General features: G+C 42.2%; 1 protein-coding gene across 1 annotated transcript in view; it reads left to right on the top strand.

Annotated features, from left to right (window-relative positions):
• Window positions 1-20,385, top strand: part of ME3 (malic enzyme 3) — a 99,500-nt gene that overhangs the window by 100 nt on the left and 79,015 nt on the right. Inside the window, 2 exon segments of the mRNA XM_015852389.2 lie at window positions 2-161; window positions 163-456. Of these exon segments, the coding sequence (XP_015707875.2) occupies window positions 2-161; window positions 163-456 (454 nt within the window).

Below are 20,385 nucleotides of genomic sequence, written 5' to 3' on the forward strand. Positions count from 1 at the left end.
GTTCCTCCCCCGCCGCAGCTGAGCCCTTAACAGGTAACGGAGGAGGGGCGGCCGCCGCGGGGTCGGATCGAGATCTGCTTCCTGGGTTTCCTTTCGCTTCAGCTGGGGCATCGCGGGGATTGAGTTCTCCGAGGCCGGGCCGGGCTGGGCTGGGCCGGGCCGGGCTGGGCCGGGCTGGGCTGGGCTTGTGGCCCGCCCTGTGGCCGCGCCCTCGGCTCCCCGTGTCCGCTGACACTGTGTCCCCATCCGCAGGTCCGAGCCATGGGGCCGCTGTGCGGCTGGGCGGCGGGGCGGCTGCTGCGGGTGGCCGGGAGTGGGGCCGGCCGGAGGCTGCTGCTGCTCAGCGCCGCCCGGATTAGCAGCAGCCCGGCGGGAGGGAGCCCGGCTGTCCGCAGGGAGGCCTTGGGGGTCAAAAAGCGAGGCTACGACATCACCAGGAACCCCCACCTCAACAAGGTAGGTGCTACATCACACTGCCCTGTGCTCGCTGGGTGATGGAGGTGGGGTGCCAGCCCCGGTGTCACCCTGTGATGTGGGGATTTGGGTAGGGAACGACGGGTGTCTGTAGAGGGGCAGGTGTGGGGAGGGAAAGACTCTTCCCCAGAGGGTGGTGGGCATGGAACAGTCTGCCCAGAGCAGCTGCCAGAGCTCAAGAGGTCTGGACTGCTCTATCAGACATAGGGATGGATTTGGGGTGGTACTGTGTTGTTGGGTTTGGTGATTCTTCTGTGTCTTTTCTGACTTGAGATACTTTATGCGATGTGCTGGTGGCTATTTTATAGGGATGTCACAGTGGGCTGTTGGCAGAAGGCACTTAGCTTGTGTAGTGGATACCTTGGCCCATCCACATATCCATCTGTGTCCATCCCCAAGGCCCAGAGCCTGGGAAATGCTCAAGGGAGGTACAAGAACCTCTTTCTCGCAGTGTGTCAAACTAGACAGAGCTCCAGGCAAGTTGCAAGTGGTTCTTCTTCAGCATTTGTCCTGTTCTCTTCATCATTCAAAGGTAGTTGGAGAGTAACAGCTTGAACTGAAACATTAATACTTTGACTATTTCTCAATGTTACAAAGTGCTAACATATAACTGTGGGGATCTATCACATTTCTTAAATTGATCTGGCTTCCACGGAAGGACACTAGAAAAATCCCTCATTTAGTGCCTTTCTGAAGTGTTTTCCCATCACTGTAATGCAGTGTTGCTCCTTTTGCCCACCCAGATGTTTGCTGTTTGTTATGTTCCTCTGTCAGTACAGGCCAGACAGTCATCAATATGTCATCTTCAGAGCGTTCTAGTGAGAAGGGAAGTGGCTGACATCTATGGTAAGAGATATAGACCAAGATGTGGTGCCCCTATATAACTAGGCATTACAGTAAGCATCCAGGTGTTCTTCCCATACTTTTCCAAACAGGCTTCTCTTGGCTGTTCATAACAGTTTGATAAGGAATTAGCTGTGTTCAGCGGAGGTGGGATACTTCAACTAGTCCATATGTGGTTGAGGTATGATTGATGGCCATTTGTTCATATGTAGTGGTTTATTCAGCAGAGTTGACTGCGTCCCTCCTGCAGAACCACAGACGGATTAACAGTGTGAGGTTATCGATCCAAGTCTTTACTTGACTGCTATGTCAAAGCTGCTTTCATTTAGATGTTGAAGTCACTACTGCCAGGTCCTCTCTGACACCCTCAATACCTGTAAAAGGAAGCTGTCTTCTGAGAAGCTTATCTATTTCCCAAACCTACCTGAGAATAAAAAAGGCAAAACTGGTCATAAATTAGCACTTGTTTCTTTTCTTTGTTCATTGTTTACTCTGTAGTTAGCTGGATTTGTGATGTAAAGGATATGAGCACTATAGTAAGCAGCAATAGCAAATGGCTTTCTAATGTTCTTGAATTCTTGGGTATTCTGCGCATTCTGCATAAGGTCTTTCTTGACTAGGATATCTTGGGGAAAACTTAGAGGATAAAATTGACCTTCATGTAAGGCATGAGTAGGTTCCATCCCTGGAACTTGGTTCAATTATTATCAGTTACGTCTGAGACTTTCTTTGCATTACTGGAGAGATCATGTGCAAGGAAGTCTTGTAGCTTAAAACACGTGGTAATAGGAAGATCCTCGGAAGACAGAAGCATCTATGCTTTCTCTGTGCTGATGGACGTACTTCATGTTTCTGTATAACTCCAGTACTGCTCTTCTTTGTGTTTTGGATTATTACAGCTCACATGATTCAACAGCAGGTCTTGGGAACCCTCTGATTCTTCTTAGGGTGATTGTGGTCCGCAATAGCAGTTGTTCTCAGGTGACAAAACAACTGTAGATATAACAGAAGGAAGAACTCATCACAGGTTTTAATTAAGTGTTTCATAAAGTAGTTCCTTTCCTGCCTTTGAACACTGCAAAATTGGAAATGCTAAGCATTTTTGAAAATGTCAGCCACAAAGAACTGATGTGACCACACTGTGAGGCTGCCCAGGGATGAGGTTGAATCGCCATCCCTGGATGTGTTTAAGAGCCATTTGGATGTGGTGCTCAGGGATATGATTTAGCAGAGGGTTTTTAGAGTTAGGGTACTTTGGTTAGGCTGCGGTTGGACTTGATGATCTTCAAGGTCTTTTCCAACCTGGGTAATTCTATTATTCTATGATCCAAGTGCATGTTGGTTCCAGAGGATTTACTGAAAGCTTTGGCCATGTCAAGGTAAGAAACCTGCTGCCAAGGCAGCTGTATTGGACCCATTGGGACACAAGTCTGTCTTCAGCATAGAGGAGAGTTATCTTAGCAGTCAGATCCTAAGAGGAAAGACAAGACACGTCTTATCCACTTCGTATATTTTTTTAATGCACTGCACACCGTGGAAAGCATCATAATGAAATATGGAAAAAGAATTACCGGTCTGCAGCTGTAAGAATGAAACTATCTGAAGAATTGCTGTGGGTTTCTGCAGCAGTGTTGAAGTCTGCTGCAGCACACATCATTGAGATGCAGAAGGTTGGTTCAGCCTTCAGCTTCGTGGGGATCAGGATTAAGCAGATCGAGGGTTCTTTGAGCATGGTGTCAGTAATTTGCCATTGCAGCTGAGACGAGACGATACAGCCTTGCACATGGATGAAATTAGCCTAAAATTAGCTGGATTAGTGAAATGATTGCATTTAGACAAAATTAGCAACTGCTACAAGGGCATTGCATCTGAAATGTGTCAGCAAGGTCAAATCAAGGCAGATTCTTCCTTCAATTTATTAAATCTTTTCTCTAAGCCCACACATTATATTCTTAAAGCTGAAGTTTCCTGCTGGCTGGCTAACAGTCTCAGTAGACATTTACCCACTGTGGGTGGTGAGCATGGGGATTTTGAGTGGCTGTGTAACTCCCAGCATTTGTCGACTTCCCATCTGCTCATGTTTCCCAGCGTAAGAGTGTGAGATAGGCAGAGTTTAGAGTCTGTCCTCTTATCATTTTTTTGGGGGGGGAGTCTGTATTTCAGCAAAGTTTAGAAGAGATGTTATTCGTTGTTGTTTTGGTTGTGGTTTTCTTGTTTGTGGTTGGGTTTCTGTTTGGTTTCTGGTTTTTGTTTATTTAAGAGCACTGTGGTTTCTTAAATACACTGAAGCAACACTTGGCCTACAGAGTCTCCACACAGAAAACAGTGAAAGTGGGAGTGTGCAGGGGAAGGTGTCCTACTTACCTGTGCTGTTTACACACAGAATCACAGGATAGTCAAGGTTGGAAGGGACCTCTGGGTCTATCTGGTCCAACCCCAGCTATGGATATGCAGGATATGCAGCTCGTTGCTCGGATTTAATGTGTGACTTCAAGTGAATAGATTCAGTTCATTGTCTCATTTCCAGATCTGTCACTGTGATTACAAAAAAAGAGATGACACAAAATGTTTCAAGATCTATAGATGAAATATGCTAAGAAAAGGTAAAGGCATTACTGTAATGGAATGGACTTTTCTTCCAAGTGCTGTCCATCCTAAATAAAGTCATAGGAGATGAAGTTCTCTGCAAAGTCATTGTCCTGGACCTGACATGGCCCAAAGCTGCTGGAGTTCAAAGAGCATTTGGACAACACTCTTAATAAATACACTTTGAATTTTGGGTGGTCCTTTGTGGATCCAGGAGTTGGACTCGGTGATCTTGCAGATCTCTTCCAGTTTGAGATTGCGAGATGATGGCCTGGTCATCAAACGAAGCCCAGAGTAAGTCTACTAGTGCTCCTAGTATTGGCACCAGCATGCAAAAGTCCCTTTGCTTCCACAGCTTGGAGCCCAGCCCCTCTTATTATTGCAGCACCAGGCAGCCATCTGCCTTCCTGTCCCACTGCATCATCTCCTGCTAACTCGGTTTCTCTCTCCTTTGGGATCCAGTCAGTGCTTTGACAGTAGAGCTGGAAAAGCTTGTAAGAGCGGAGGAGTCCTAATGCTGCCTAGATGATTGTAGTGCCTCTGCCTGTGTTCATGGAATCACCGACCCTGCAAGCATCAGTGCTTGTTTTGCCTTTGGTGCCTGTAAATGTCATGAGGGGCTTGGAAGTATCTCTCAGGCAGGTTTTATACATGCTGGGTTTATGCTTGTGGCACTAACAGGAATAAAATGTGGCTTGGAATGAAGTACTTGTTTGCTGAGCAGTTTGTATCATAAAAATGCCTTTAAAATTGCCTTTAAATTGTGGAATTTTGTGAGTTTGGCAGCTGCCTATGCTGCTTTCCTTCTATATTGTGGTTTCTCTAAGAGAAGCCTTAATTCTTAACACCACGTTTGTTTTGGTGTAAGGACAAAGACAGGGCTGCACATAGTTCTTGTTTCATTGAGCAGAGTGAGCTTGTGAGTGATACTTGAATAAGAATTGCATTTAACTAATGAACTCTTCAGTCAATACTATGAAAATTGATATTGGTGTAGTTAAAATGGATCTAGAGCTGAATGTTACAGCTTGTTCAGCATTCCCACTTATTACATCTAGTGAAACACATGGCAAACCTCCAGCTGATTACTTTGGAAGCAGTCTGGATACTGAAGGTAAAGAGTAAGTTTGTTATGTGTGGGCACGGTCCTGTAAGCAGTCCTCACTTCGCCACCTCCAAACCTTGTCCTGCGTGAGTAGCAGGACTCTATATGTCACTGGCATTAGAAATTATGTGCTGCAGTACATAGAGATGAGTCCAAATTGGAGTAAACTGAAACCCCTAAGAAGCTGAGGGTGCTGGCAGGCTGGGCACATCCACAAAATGAAGCAAAGAGTAAAATGTCGTGGCTTGGTTTTGATTTAAGATGTCTTTGCTGTGTAGTTGGGTTCTAAAAGAGATGGATCTCAGCAGCTTTGTAGTGTTTTGTAGCAGAGGATGACCTGGAGCAAATTCATTTTGACTTGACTTTGAATAAATGGAACATAAACTGAATTTGTCTTCGGCTTCTCTAGTGGCCACCTCTGGAGGTACACTCATCCTGCTGTTACCAGTGTTAATTCAATGCTGAAAAGGAAAGGTCAGGTCTACAAAGAAGGAAAAAAACAACAACTCATCACTTTATCAGAATCAAGAAATAGAAACTGGTCAGGAACTTCATTGCTTTGACTTGAAGCTTGCTGGTATGAGGAGCTGCGTTCTCAGGGTCTGGACTATTGGGTCTCATTGCTTTTGTCTCTTCTTGTAGGGAGTTGGACTTTGATTCTTATGGGCTCCTTCCAACTCAGGATGTCCTATGATTCTATGATGTGTTCTCCAGCGGATGGGACCTTGTGATCTAAATACCTGAAAGACCTACAGACTAACATCAACTTTCTTACAGATTTCTGCTTTAGTAGGAGCAGCACGTGAATTGTAATTCCTCTATTTTTAGGTATCGCTCTTGTAGAGTTTTATATAAAAATAACTGTGCTTTGCCTCGGCTTTGTCGCTTGAGTTATACTGAAATTGGTGAGGATCAAAAGTGGGTTTTTTATAGGCTTGTGATGGACTTAGGTAGGGAAACTCATTTTATACATACACAAAATGGCCTGAGTTGCATAGTTTGACCTTTAATTTACTCTGTCTTCTTACATATACTTTGCTTCTGTTCTATTTCATCTACTGACACAATCAAGCATAGTCCACAATTTCTACAAATGAGCTTGTGTGCAGCACACCATGGGATGTAAGAATTACAGATGGTACCGTGTATTTCAGAGTGTAGGGTGCAACATATGGGAATCAACACAAAAAAATAGTTTTTCATATTAATGCACAGCAGTAATATGTTCGCCGTATTCTATTTATCCCTTCACACTCCCCTCCTCACATCCGTAAATAATTCTTTGGTCTCTGCAGAACCTTGAAGTAACCAATTAGTTTTCCCTTTAATAAGAAAATAAACTGGAACATAAATCATGTTGCCGTTCAGTAGGCGCACTTTGCTGAGGGTCTGGTGTCCCAGTGTTATTCCATGGTTATGACTTATGCCTGAGAACACTTGAGCTCAATACATCTGTCAGAAAGGCCAGTGTGAGACCTGTGTGAGTGATGGTAACTGTTGTAAGCAAGATTTAGTCCATGAATGCGCAGCAAGCCACTGCTCTCCATTGATTTTCCATTGACACCGCTTTGTGTTACTTTGCTGTTTTCAATCCACTTCAAGGGAGCGAAGAGACAAATGGCTGTTTTAACTGCCCCGGGGGTTTTGAGTCATTGAATCATAGAATCACTGATGTTGTAAAAGGCCTCCAAGATCATCCAGTCCACCTGGTCTCCTACCACCGGTGTTTCCCACTGAACCATGTCCTTCTGCACAACATGAGCATGCTTTTGATTTTTAACCTCCTCTTTGAGGCCCAGACGCTTGCTATCTCTCTCCCCAGACAGCATGACACTTTGATGAATGACTTAGATATTTTCAGCCTAGTAATATCTTTTATTTTTCAGCTGGCAAAGCTTTTTATAGTTCTGCAGCTACCATACACAAAGCTTGGCTGTAAACTAAGCAGACTTAGGTTCTGACAAAGAAAAGAACACTAACACCACAATTTTTTGTCAATCAGACCTTTCTGCTTTGCTTCCCTTTGCAACTCTTGTTTGCACATGTTGAGAAAGGGTCGATGTTCTATAGAACCAATACAGATTTTCAGTGAATTTCTCTATTCTGTATAAAAGGTCAGCATTTTTTTTTTTTCTGTGTTCAGCTCATAAAGTGATAAGTCTGTTTTGTAATATGTCCGTATGGATTAACTCTGTTCAGCCTCATAAAACACACAGTTAGTGCTGTACTGTGTTTTGCAACAGAGGAAGAAGTTGGTTATTTCACATACAGCAGTGTTCTGGACAAGGCATCTTGAACTTTAACTCCTCGGCTTAGCAAATGGATTTGTCATTTCCCAGAGAGGTTAAATTCATTATGGAAACTATTAAGTTCTGTTTAGTCTTTATTTCAGGGGTTTGGTGTTAAACCTACAGATGATCTTAACTCTGGTTAGCTGCAAATGAAATGGTACAAAATCTTGTCATTTTTGGAAGTGTCCGTTTTATTAGGGCTTCTGTTTTCAGGATGGTCTAAGCAAGGGCAGGGGTTGGAGGGAGGGACACTCATAGTTCGACCAGAATAACCCACCAGTTTCAGTGGTTTCTGGGTGAGAGATGGGGTTTTTGCATAAGTACCTGAACATGTATGAAGTGACCAGGACATGGAAAAGAAGAACTGAAAACTCTTCTCTCTGCCACTAGCAGAGAGCTTGGCTTGTTGGTTAAAACAATGGGAAGCAATGAATGGGAGATCAACCATGTGTTCTACATAGATGTGTCTACAGAAGTCTTCCAAAGCAGAAGTTAATGCTGATCCCAGTGCTGCTTTCTGCAGAGTCTGATACTTAATACTCACTAGGGATTTTGCTGACATTGGCATCTTACATGCTTCTCAAGTACACCATGTTCAAACACAAACTCAGTTGCTCAAAGAATAATAAAAGTTGTGGGAGGTTTTTTTTTTGCCTTTAAGTTTGGAGCATTTTCAGTGCACGTACCACTGGGACTTGTTTCTCATTTCACATGTGCAACCCTCAAGTTTGGTACGCAGCCTAGGTTGTGATGTGCAATGGTATTTATTAGAAGGAGATGTGTGTGACATGCCTTTCACTTCGTGTGCTGATGCCAGCAGCTTTTAAGAGCTTATGTCCAGGGGAAAAAATGTTTGTTATGGCACAGAGGTCTCCTTGAACGCTGCCGTTTGGCTTTTAAAAGACAGTGTAGGCTTAACCCATTGGGGGGCTTTCCACTGGTTTGTCAGCTTTGCATCCAGCCTTGCTAAAATTGAGGAATGAGAGATTATTTAGTCACGGAAGGATGAGATTAAAGATTGTGTGGTGTGAAATTCCACTTTGTGATACTCTTTTATCTTTGCTTCATCTGTCCAAGCTCATCTTCCTTTTGAGCTCTGGGCAACCAACATGAAATGTTTTGTTGATTTTCCAATGCCAAAAACCATTCTCCAGCATGAGAGCAAGGAATGCTGGACTTCTTCACAAGAGGTGCTGGACAAAGAACAAGTGCACTAAGTGAGACCATGGAGATCTTGGGGCTGCCCTGCAGAGTCCTTGTAGCAGCTTCATAAAACTTACCCAAGTGCCTTTGTATTATGACCTTCCATTGGTCAAGGGTAACTGGAGTTTTGAAACCAGAATGAATGCATGGCTGATACTGGAGCTGGGCTACGCTCCCTAAAGGCAAGAAGGTGTTTTGGGTTGGATGTGTTATAACTTCAAATACAGTTAACTAAATCACTTGTCATATGAATAGAAAAGAAGTGATGCAAAGGTGCTGGAAAGGAGCAGCAAGAGTCTGGCTCCTGCTGGAAAATACCTCTGGTGTGTTGGCCACTTATTAAAAGCTAATTGCATTTTAAAGATAAGCTTTAATGGATTTGGCAGTGAGAGTGCAACTGTAATCAGATCTCGTTGTTTTGTACCAGTGCCTTTCAGGTTGCTGTGCAAGGTCAAATGTCCCATTGACTGGCAGCTTTACTGCTTTGCTTGTAGGAGGGTAACTGGCATTTGGTTGCAAAATGAGTTTCCCACTGAAGTCAAATACAAAAAAGTATATGAGAATCCAGCAGTTTCACTACCTGCAAAGCTGAAAACCCTTGTAGCATTTATTAGGATTTCCAGCAGGGAAAAAGGGATATTAATCTTGTTTGACTTATAGAACCGTAATGTTTGCATTGCCATTTGGAATGCAGAGCAAAATTGTTCAAGCAGTGTTTCCTGAGGAATAGCAGAATCGGTAAAGTGAGTGCTTTTAACCTTTTATTTCTGTCAGAGGAGTAAAGCAGTTCATAGGACCCTAATATTCAATACTGTTGGTGAAAGGAAGGAGAGCAGTGAGTGTGGTTACAAACTGAAGAAGCAAGGAGCAGCTGAAACCTTTCATGTCTTTCTCAATGTCTTTGTTTGTCATCAGTGTTATTTAATCTCTGATCACGCGTGTTTGTGGGAGGCATAAACCTCAGTCTTGTTGATAAAACAGTCACTTGGTCAGTCCTATGCTGGTTTTAGTTTTCCTAGTGTTACCAAACTGCACTAAGGTCTGAGCTGATTGTAATGACTGCTGATCTGGGGCCCAAACCAGATCTACCTGGAGTCCTGTGAGCCCCTTCTCTTTCAGCTTCTTGGTAACTTTGATATCCCAGTAATTTTAGCCTAGGGGAAATTCTTAGCGCCTCTTAAAGAAAGGCTTACAAATTAGACAGCATAATTTAGATGTTAGGTAGAAATTCTTGGTGGTGAGGCCTTGGCATTGCTGCCCAGAGAGCTATGGGTACCCCATCCCTGGAGGTGCTCAAGGCCAGGTTGGATGGGTCCTGGGCAGCCTGAGCTGGTGGGGGGCAAGCAGCCCACAGCATGGAGTTAGAACTGGGTGGGCTTTAAGGCCCTTTCCAACATAAGCCATTCTATGTTTGTCCCTCCTCTCTTCCCCCCTCCCTCCACAACTGACATTCTCTAAAATCCCACCTCTGCTTCATATCAAACATAAATATGTTCAGTTCTGTTTGTAGACAAATTATTGCTGTTAAAACTGGTTCTGAAGTTTTTGTTTACACATACATGTACATATTGAAGTGCTTAACTTCCTCGGGTCCAGAATGTACTGCCCTATCAAATACATGCCAAAATCTCCATGTTTTTCATCCTTCTGAAGATCTGGATTTTGATGCATGTTTCAGGTCAATGCAGATGTGTGATTTAGTTTGATGGCAGCTGGATATTGGTGTTGGCTGCCACACCCATTTGATTACCCAGATTTCAGACTGTCCCAAAGGGCTTTTCCACAGCAAACTTCTGGTAGCTCAATACTGTATGTCAGTGGGTAGCTAACTGGGGAAGGTGGGATGGAGGATCAGGGAACCAGCTGTGGGTTTTGACTGCAGCAAGGATGTTTTCTGAAACTAAGGGATATAAGTCAGACACCGTTTCAAATACTAGATTATACCATTTGGGGGGATGAATAGCACAAATTGTACCTTCTGCAATCTTTGTCTTCATCAGACTTGAAATGTTGGATATAGAGATGTGTGTTTCCATGCGTGAATATCACCCCTTCATGTGTAATGGATGCTGTTGTGTCTTTCATAAACTGGTCCCCATATCCCGAAGTCCTGATCAGCTGCACTCTGATTTGTATTGGTACAAACTGTTTCATAATTATTATTTTTTTTTGCCTTTCTTTTCTTCTCTCCCTGCTGCATCAGAACTGCAGAGCAGAAGACTAGAGTTACTCAGGCTCCATTAGTGATCAGTAGTAGTTCATCCACACAATAATTTGCTTATTATAGCACAGAAGTACTAAAAGTCTGTGGCTGAGAATAACATTTAAACCTCTCTTCTTTTGTTTATGCAGGCTACGCACTAAGAGCTTTATCACAGTGACTTAGAGGGAAGGACAGGACTTCATTCTTTAGTGCAAACCAACCTGTCCCCAAAAAGGGCTGCAAAGAACTGAAATCGATCTGAAGAAAAGCAATTAATAATTCTTTTCATATAGCCTTACCCTGAGGCAGTTGAGCTTCTAAGACTGATCCCTAAGAGTGTCACCAGTGTGGTGACACCATCTTGATGCAGGCAATATTAGCACCTACCAACGCTGGGTTCACATTCAGAGCAGGTTGAAAGATCTCCTACATGCATACTATTCATTTCTCAGAGCACTATGTGTGCATTGTGGTGATAGGTACTGTGCAAACACAAAAGGGAGACATCGGACACCTTTCTGAGACACTTCTAACTTTACTGTAAAATGTATAATTTAATGTGCTGGAAAGCAGTATCTAAAATATTCTGTATACCGAGAGCTTACATTATTCTATCAAGACTTTGTGTTACTTTGCAAGGTTCTTAAGTTTGCAAGCAGGGTATCTCTGAGATATGAAGTACTCCCTTGGTGAGACCTATGTGTTTGGCTTGCTGTGCCCTTGCAAGTTTCTGCAGCACACTTCTGCTGTGAGGAGGATCTGACTTAAGTAGTTCTTGAGGCTAACTTGCATCTGGAAATGGTGGAACTGATTCACATGTGCACTATGGCCACATCTGGAATTGCCAGGCATCTTGCATCTGCTTTCCATATGATCTGTGCAAATGCAGAGTTGCTGATCATCTTCCTTATGCACTGGATTTTACATCCACTTGCAGATTAACTCAGCTTGAAGACTGTAGCTCTGAGGCAGGTTTTGGACATTCATGGGGCAATGGGCAAAGCCCATTCATTTTTATCCCCCTATTGAAAGATCTAGGTGGAAATGATGAACGTGCCTTGAGATGCTGGTATGTAGGAGAGTAGACCTGAAATTTCATCCTTTAGGGATCAAATCTATGTGCTTGGTAATACACAAATACTAGGTGAAAGAATAAGGTAGTAGAAGATTTTATTGCTCCATAAATTAAAAACCATGGCTATTATGTAGAAACATCACTTACACTGATAATTTTCTCCAAGTTAAGCCTGAAGTAGAAATGATACTTTTTTACTCCAGGTCAGTTCCTTCACTATTCATCCTGCAGAGCTGGTTGGTCAGTTGCTGTATCATAGCCCTTCTTATCTCTGCCAGCAGTTATCTCAACCATATCGTGTTAAAGCACATTACATACCAACTGCTGCGTCCCATTCCTCCCATCAAACAGACAACATTCTATAAAATGAAATGCATTTTGTCAAGTATTTCCCAAAAGGGAAGTACAAAACAAGCTGCTGGCAAGCAGGTGTTCAGATGGATAAGATATAAAAATATTCCTAGAACTTGCATATCGTTTTGTTTTAATTAATCTTCTTAGTTAATCACTTACATTTTCTGTCTTTATTCTGGGACAATTTAAAACCTCTGGTCAGACCCTGTATGTTACAAACCCCCATATATTTGAGGTTATTACTTTGTCTGCATTACTAATGTAATAATTCAAGGGGAAGTGAGGTAAGGTGAGTGCTCGTGCTTTAAGCTAGTGGGACAGAGAGCTGAGTGTTGCGTGCTCTTCCTGCTGCTTAACCATCTTACTGGGCAGATGCTGCAGCCAGTGATTTCTTAGAAACCAAGAGATTATTGGCCTCGTTTTCCTCTCATTTTATTTAATGACACCTTCCAGCAATTGTTTAGGTCTAGATCCAAAGCAGATTGAATTTGATGGGAAACAAATGAGTAATTGCAGCCGTTTGCTGTAAAGTACTCAGAGCTGTTGTCATACTGGCTTTATAACGTTTAAGAAAGTGCTTTGCTGAAGTAGGGCATACGTTTTTGATTTAGTATCCCTCTGCTGCAAGACTGTATATTTGGAGTGTCTTCTGGCCAAAGTCTATCTAAAAAGTGGCATTACAGGAGCACAGCCAGGTTGTAAAGTGAAGGCGATGCACTTCTGCTCTGCATTCAGAGGGAAGAGAAAAATAAAGCAACGATAGCATTGCAGTATCGTTGAGTACCAGACAGAAGAAAAACAGATGTAAAAACTAAGTTCACTTGTAGAATGAGGCACAGACAACTTACAGTGTCTCCAGTTGCTTTACTGAATAAAAAAGACTAAAACCAAGTAATAAATAGTCTACAAAGTGACAGCAGTCTCTTCAGGTGTTGAAACTTTTAAGTCCTGTAAATTTACTCTCAGCTTTGCAGTGTTGACGTGGATTTTTTTTTTTTCATTGATTCACTTTCTTCTTTTAATTCAAAAGCATAATAGATGAAAGAGAAGACATATGTTAGGCCTGAGTCTTTATGACTGAACCTTGTTAGTCCTATCTTGCATTCTCTAATGCTAGCACAGGAGTTTGAGCTGTCCTTCCCACCTCTGATATAACTGAAGCTGATTAAAGTATGACTGATTAAAGGGACATGTTGAGGGTGTTTGGAGCTGGGGTCTACCCCAAGAAATGGAACTCAGACCTTCCTCCCTGTAAATCTGCAATAACCCAGAAATAGATGTTAAGTTTTGATTCATCTTGTCTTGGTTCAAAACTTAAGATTCTGATACATTTGCCATTTTAGTTTCTACTTATCTTCCCCGAACTCCCTTGCTCTTTTATTTGTGGAGTTGGGGGAATCAATCCAAATGTAGAAGTAAGAAGGAACGTGGTAAACGTTGTCTCCGAAATATAAGAGAAGGAATGAAAACCTCATAGCTATGGCACATTCACTCTCTTTTCAAGACTCCAGACCATTCAAAAGCTGTGGAGTCCTTGACCAAAAAATGTTGACATCAGCAACACTGTGTGTTTGTTTTTTGATCCTTTGGGAACTTAGATGCAGTACTTAGAGTCAGGAACTGGGGTATAGCAAGGTGTATTCCCGACAGTGTGTTCAGAAAGACATACAGAGCCACAGATTCTTCTGAGATCTGGTGGAATAATTCACTGGTGGAAATATCTGTGAATAATAGGAATGTGGATAACCTGGTTTGTGTGAAAATCCTCAGTGGATTTTCTATGAGGAAAAATAAGCTCAGAATGTTTGCTTCATGCTGGATCTTATGCTCTTCTAAGACAAATGTAGTCTAGAAATTGGTGGCTTCTGGAGGAAAAAGTAATTTTTAATTCAAGTTATTTGGTAAACTTGGACTCTGCAGAGCTGCTTCCTTCTACTGGGGGATACAAAAGCACAAGGGCAACTTGTGTGCAGAAGTTTTTATAGAGAGCTGCATAAATGGGACAGAGGGGTAACTGATTCTGTAATCTTGCATTTAATAGAAAGCTAATTTAAAACCAGTTGCCCTGGTGCACTGTAACTCATCGCAACGTTGTAATCTGCAATAAGAATTTGAAAAGGACAAATTATATTTCTCCAACGGGATTTGGACAGTTTTAGTATAACTTGGGTACTCATCAAAGTAGAACCTCACATGATATTTCTCTGAAACTGCTTTGTTTCATAAGCAAGCACATGAGTGTGCCTAGACGATGATTTCTGGCAGATTCTGGCCTCTTTATGCTGAGTCCTAATTCACCCCTGCTGTTCTCTGAAATTAAAACCTTCTGATTCTCTTGCAGGAAGAGGTGTTCCTCCTGCCATCTGCAAAACATCAGCATCTTCTGCATCTTGCTAAAATTCCTCTGACCTCTCTGTACTCAGGATTTTTAAAGAACATTTAAAGGCTAATTCTTATCTTCCACTAAACCTAGAGGTTCAGAAACCGAATATGTCTTGTCATATAACCAAACCATTTACCGGGTGTCAGTTAATTTATGGTGTTTCTTATCAGCCATTAATCGTCCGAGTTCTTTTTCTAGTGTTCTATTGGAGGAAAAACGATGTTTGTCTACTATCCCATTTTTGTGTATTAGGCCAGTACTTCATGCACCTCTATATTTTACAATTAAAAACATCTCTTTAAAGCAATAGCTCAGCTTTCAAAGGCTGTTTCAAGCAGTACATTCTGGATGCGTTTGCACATCGTCTTTCAGCGCTCTCCTTTTACAAATGTTGAATGTAGATCACAAATGGAAAGGCTTAGGGAAATGCATTCATAGCTTTGAGCCTGAATATACTTTCTGTGGGTAATTTGCAATACTTCTGAGAAATCCAAAATATTTCATGTCATTAATACAGTCTCGTTTTGAAGATAAGGAGGTGGGAATTAAAAATCTCTGTCTTCTAATAAAATGAAAAGACTAACACCAAAAGCAATTTGGTGTAGTGCATGTATTTATATTGTACTTGAGCTGGCTTTCAGCACTCCTAGGACCTGGTTCTCTCTCTTCACTTATTCTGGTAAACAACCCAACTTCAGATCATTCATGGAACTCTAATATCCTTGAGCAGACTCTTTTGGGAATAAACACATGTTGCCTTGTCTACAGGCATTATGTATGTGCCTCTGGTAAAATGGTTGAAGGAAAAGCATCTGAACCTCACAGGGACCTTCTGCCTCACAGCAGATTGGCATGTAAGAGCTTACTGTGAAGCTCTGATGGTGTCTGGTAGCTTTCTGCAGTCACAGCAGACTGATCACCCTGGAAACCCTCCCTATAGGGCTTTAGGAGATAAACCCTCCCTAGGGGATTTAGGACAGTCAGTAAAGCAAGCCTTGAACCTAGCTTTATAGCAGCACTTAGAAAAGTATTTCAGTTTCTGAAATCTTTATTTCATAATATTTTTACTCCAATGAGTTTACTGCTACACATCTTTAAACCAAATGGAACCTTGGAGAATGATGTGAAGCTATGCTGATGCTTTACATTGGAGATGGGAGTGAACTCTGCCTAGTTTTCAGGTATAAAAAACCCTGTAGCTGCAGTGCAGTGTGCATTGTTGGCTCAAAGATGACCCATTAATTCTGTGTCAATTGCCCTCTGCAGCAAATTCATCCAGGTATCCCATGTCCCTGAAGTCAGGGACAAGATCATTCTCTTATGCTTTACTGATATATTGCAGGAGAGCAAAGCTAGAATGAATACACTTGAAGTTGCTTGGGGCTCTAGTATTCAAGTAATTATTTTGTAATAAATTACTCTTTATGAGTAATACATGAGAATATAATTATGTGGATAAATGTTTGCAAAAATGCATGAAGCTGGTCCACATGAGCCTAATGAGGAACAAGGCCGAATGCAAGCTGTTTCACAAGGGTTAGGGCAATCCCAGATGTGTGTACAGACTGGGAGAAGAACTCATTGAGAGCAGTTCTGCAGAGGAGGACCTGGGTGTCCTGTTAGACCAGAAGTTCAATGCAAGCTATTACTGCTCAGCCACAGCCTGGAAGGCTAACAGTATTCTGGGCTGCATCAACAGAGGGGTGCAGCAGTGGGAGGGAGGGGATTGTCCCCTTCTCCTTTGCACTGCTGCCCAGAGAGCTGTGGTGCTCCATCCCTAGAGGTGCTCAAGGTCAGGTTTGTATGAGCCCTGGGCAGCCTGAGCTGGTGGGGACAACCAGCCCATGGCAGGGGGATTGGAATGAGAAGATCTTTAAGAGAGGTCCCAGCCCAAGCCATTCTATGTTTCTCTAGTATAATTTTACTCATTTCTTAGGTGTATTTTGTCTCTTTACCTTCTAATTTCTTGATCATTATCAACATCTATTAGAAACTAGCCATCTTCGCTACGCATTCAATAAGGCTATGCAGTCTGTGCAAGCTGCTCAGCAGCAGAACCAAACCCCTAAAAATTAGAATTGGGATATTCTCCTTGCATATGGAAATAACAACAGTTAAATTTTAGGCCATAACTCTTCGTGTCTTTAGAAAATATTCTGGAGTCTAGCAAAACTGTGGGCAAATACGTAATTACTGAGTACTGCCTCCTGACATTTTCAGAAAGACAGGACTCCAGACTAATCACGGGATTACTTAAATATTTGGTCAGTACATTAATGTGTGGTACCTGATGGATTTAGCACAGCTATTTCTTTCAATTCAACATTAAAAGGGAGATTGTCTGCTAATGCTGACAGTGTTCTGGTTTCTATCCTCCTGGTTAAAATTAATTTATCTTGGATTAACAAGTGCTAAAGAATCACTTGAGAATAAATGGGTCTGTTGTTCCACAGTCTCCCTTACACAGGAGATTTGGTTGGGTCCCACAGCAGAAGCTGGTGTGACGATGAACATGAAGAAGTGAAGTCACAAATGAAATCCCAGCAGTACTGGCCCTTAGCACACTGCCTCTTCTTGCCCTCTGAGAACTTAAAATTGGGGTTTAAGTTAAGTTTAAGGTTTTAGAGATTTTCTATTCATCTGGCAACCATTTCAGCTAACAAGAGAAGAGAGAAAGAAGTGGGTTTTTTTTGATCCAGACACTTCTTGCCACAATTCACTGCATCTCAACACAACTGTGATGTAATTGTTCACAGTTTGCCAGGCCTTCCAACACATCTAGAAAAACATGAGGAACATACATGCCTGATTTGAGTTGAGGATTTTTCCCTTGGAAATATTTGTCTTCACTGTGTTTTGTCAGACATCGAATTTTGGTGGTGTGATGGTGATAGAAGAGGTGTTTGGAACGTTCTGACAATTATTTGAGATTAATAACATAAAAGCTCTTGGGGAAGTGGCCATAAGCCATTTGAAAGTGGTTAGAGGTTTCTGGGTGTAATGCCTACAAGGATATTAGGCTTGATCTCTAAAATCAAAATCAAATACGATGCATTACTTATGTCAGCATGCAGGTTATCTGTCAGATCTCAACTGTTTGCCTGCTGGCAGCCTTCCTTTGGATATTAATTGACAAACGCATCCTGACATTCATTTAAAACCACAGCTGATGGTCTGTTTTGCTGTGTGAGCTACTCTTGCTGACATAATTAAATGTTTGCATTCACAATCTGGTTAACATCTCTTAGGCAGGCTTTGTAGCAGGAGTTCATTCATGTCTCATGGTAAAACTTCAGCCAACACTTTCTGTGGATGGGGCTACTTGGATTGTTGTGTTGTATTGGATTCCTGCTTAGTAGAATACCTAGAAACCCCAAATGAAATACACATAAGCAGTATGCATACTAATAAATCTATCCAAGACCATTCATTGCCATAGGGCCAGGTAGCACAGTCTGTATCCATACTGCTAAATTCTTACCCTCTAAAACAGGCTGTAGTCGTTCCCAAATGGCCAGTCCAAATGTCACCAATACAACAAATGACTGCTGAAAAAGCTTTGGTTGTGTTTCTGGGAGGCAACATGGGTCTTCAGTTAAGATGTAGTGTTGGTAGTTACCATGTTTGATAATCAGCATCTGTTGTACATGTTTTTAATTACTGCTCTACAGCTGTCTTTAATATAATTTAGTATAAAAGCAGCAATTCTACGTTTGATGTTAACACAATTTTGTTCTCATTAACAAAGTTCTCTTTAGATCTCAAAATACAGACTAGGGTTTTAATTCTGTGAGTGATTTACCTCTTGCCTGTAGTCTTTTGTTTCGCATTACTATGTCAGTTTTTCAGCTAGGAAACTTCATACTGCCTTTTTTGGTATTTTACTTAGATAACCATAGATACTCATTTTTTCTGTTGCGTGTTTCTTGGTTAGTGACCGGTGCATGAATCCCAGAGTGAACTGCTTCAGGATAGTGCCATGATCCCTTTGAGGGTCAGTACAACTCCACTTCCCCAGACCTCTATGTCTGCACCTTTTGTGTTGCCTGTATGACAACTGCTTGCTGATTTTCACACTAGTCTAAAGCTGAGTCAGGCTTGAAAAGTGTGCATGCAGCAAATGGGGATTTCCCATCCACAAACTTGTAAGGAAATCTTTAAAAATTTTATTTCTCGTGGGCTACCTCAGCACTGGTGAATCATAAGGAATTACAGCCACAAATTACAGCTTGGTTGAATGGTCTAGAAACAACAAACATTTCCAGTATTTGAAGAACAATTTTTGACTCTGAAAGCTTACTCATTTTTATTCCGAGTGTAATGATTGGCATAGCAAAGCTCAATAGAATGACTGACACATGGCACAGCTTGTAATTCTGATGCTTAGAACAGCAACGCATATGGATGATGCAGAAATGGTTAATGTGTTTGATGAGTACTTGCAAGTGGAGGTTGTCCCTTTGGACTGGTGTTTCTCAGCTTTCATAATAGCCACTGAGGAGGTGATTGCAGATGACTTTATTCACTTGTATTGATCCTTTTAGTTTTTAAACTTTACTATTGCAAATATTTAACAGAATCATAGAATCACAGGGGTTGAAATGGGCCTCTGGAGATCATCTAGTCCAACCCCCGCTAAAACAGGTTTCCCACAGTATGTCACACAGGAAAGCATCTAGGGAGGTCTTGAATATCTCCAGAGAAGGAGATTCCATACACAACCTCTCCAGCAGCCTGTCCCAGCACTATGTTTGTATGGAACTTCCTGTGTTCCAGTTTTTTCCCATTGCCCCTTGTTCTGTTGCTGCACACCACTGAAAAGAGCCTGGCCCCACCCACTTGACTCCCACACTTCAGATATTTATAAACAGTGATGAGATCCCCTCTCAGCCTTCTCTTGTTGAATGTCTTGCTGAATGGCAGCACAGCCTTCTAGTGTGTCAGCCGCTGCTCCCACCTTTGTACCATCAGCAAATGTGCTGAGGGTTCACTCTATCCCTTTATTTCAGATTGTTCATGAAGATACTAAAAAAGACTGGACCTAGTTCTGCCCCCCGGGGAACACCACTAGCAGCAGGAAGTAGTGGAAGACATCCCAAATCCAAGGCAATTAGTCTGATGGACATCCAAAAAGTAGCCTCTTAATGCTTAGCAAGATTCAGTTCAGAAGCATCGTCAGGCATTTGGGGAGGGTTTCAGACATCTCTGGTGCAAGAATGAATGCAGCACACTTTTTCAGCATTTAACTTCTGCACTTCAGAAAGGCATTCGGTGCTTAGATGCATTAAGCATCCTTCAAGAGGTACTGCATTTTAGTTTCTACCTTGTAGGGTTTGTAAGACATCAGTTTAGACTGTTTGTAAGAGGGAAGCATGCATAAATCCGGCAAGTGCTGTTAGCTGGCTGCATATAAACATGTAGGAGTTCAGAGTGTGATGGGTTTTATGTTGATTTTTTCCATAGGGTGCTTGTGCATTGCCAGTCTTCTCAGTGACAGTTCACAGAGCCCCTCTCTGTAAAATCCTTCACTGGTTGAAGAGTTACCCCAGTAACAGAATTTTCAGAGGCACACTGATACACTGGAGTGTTCTGTGTGTACATCTCCAATAAAGCTCTGAAAGGTGGAGCAGCTCTTTCACCTTGCTTTCTATAGAGTAAAATTTCACTCTGGATAGCCTTGCAATAACAGCAGCATTATACCCCAGCAGTCTCATACCTCAAACACCCTCTCACTTATTCTTTACAGCGTGCTCATCTAAAGGCATTCATTCATACATGCATCCCTCTGCTCAGGGTGCTGTTCCCATAGCACTGCCTGCACCATGCTTAAGCTGATTTCTTTAGCTATCTGTTGTGGCTGGAGCTATG

The sequence above is a fragment of the Coturnix japonica genome, chromosome 1, assembly GCF_001577835.2.
Source record: "Coturnix japonica isolate 7356 chromosome 1, Coturnix japonica 2.1, whole genome shotgun sequence".
Classification (NCBI taxonomy): domain Eukaryota; kingdom Metazoa; phylum Chordata; class Aves; order Galliformes; family Phasianidae; genus Coturnix; species Coturnix japonica.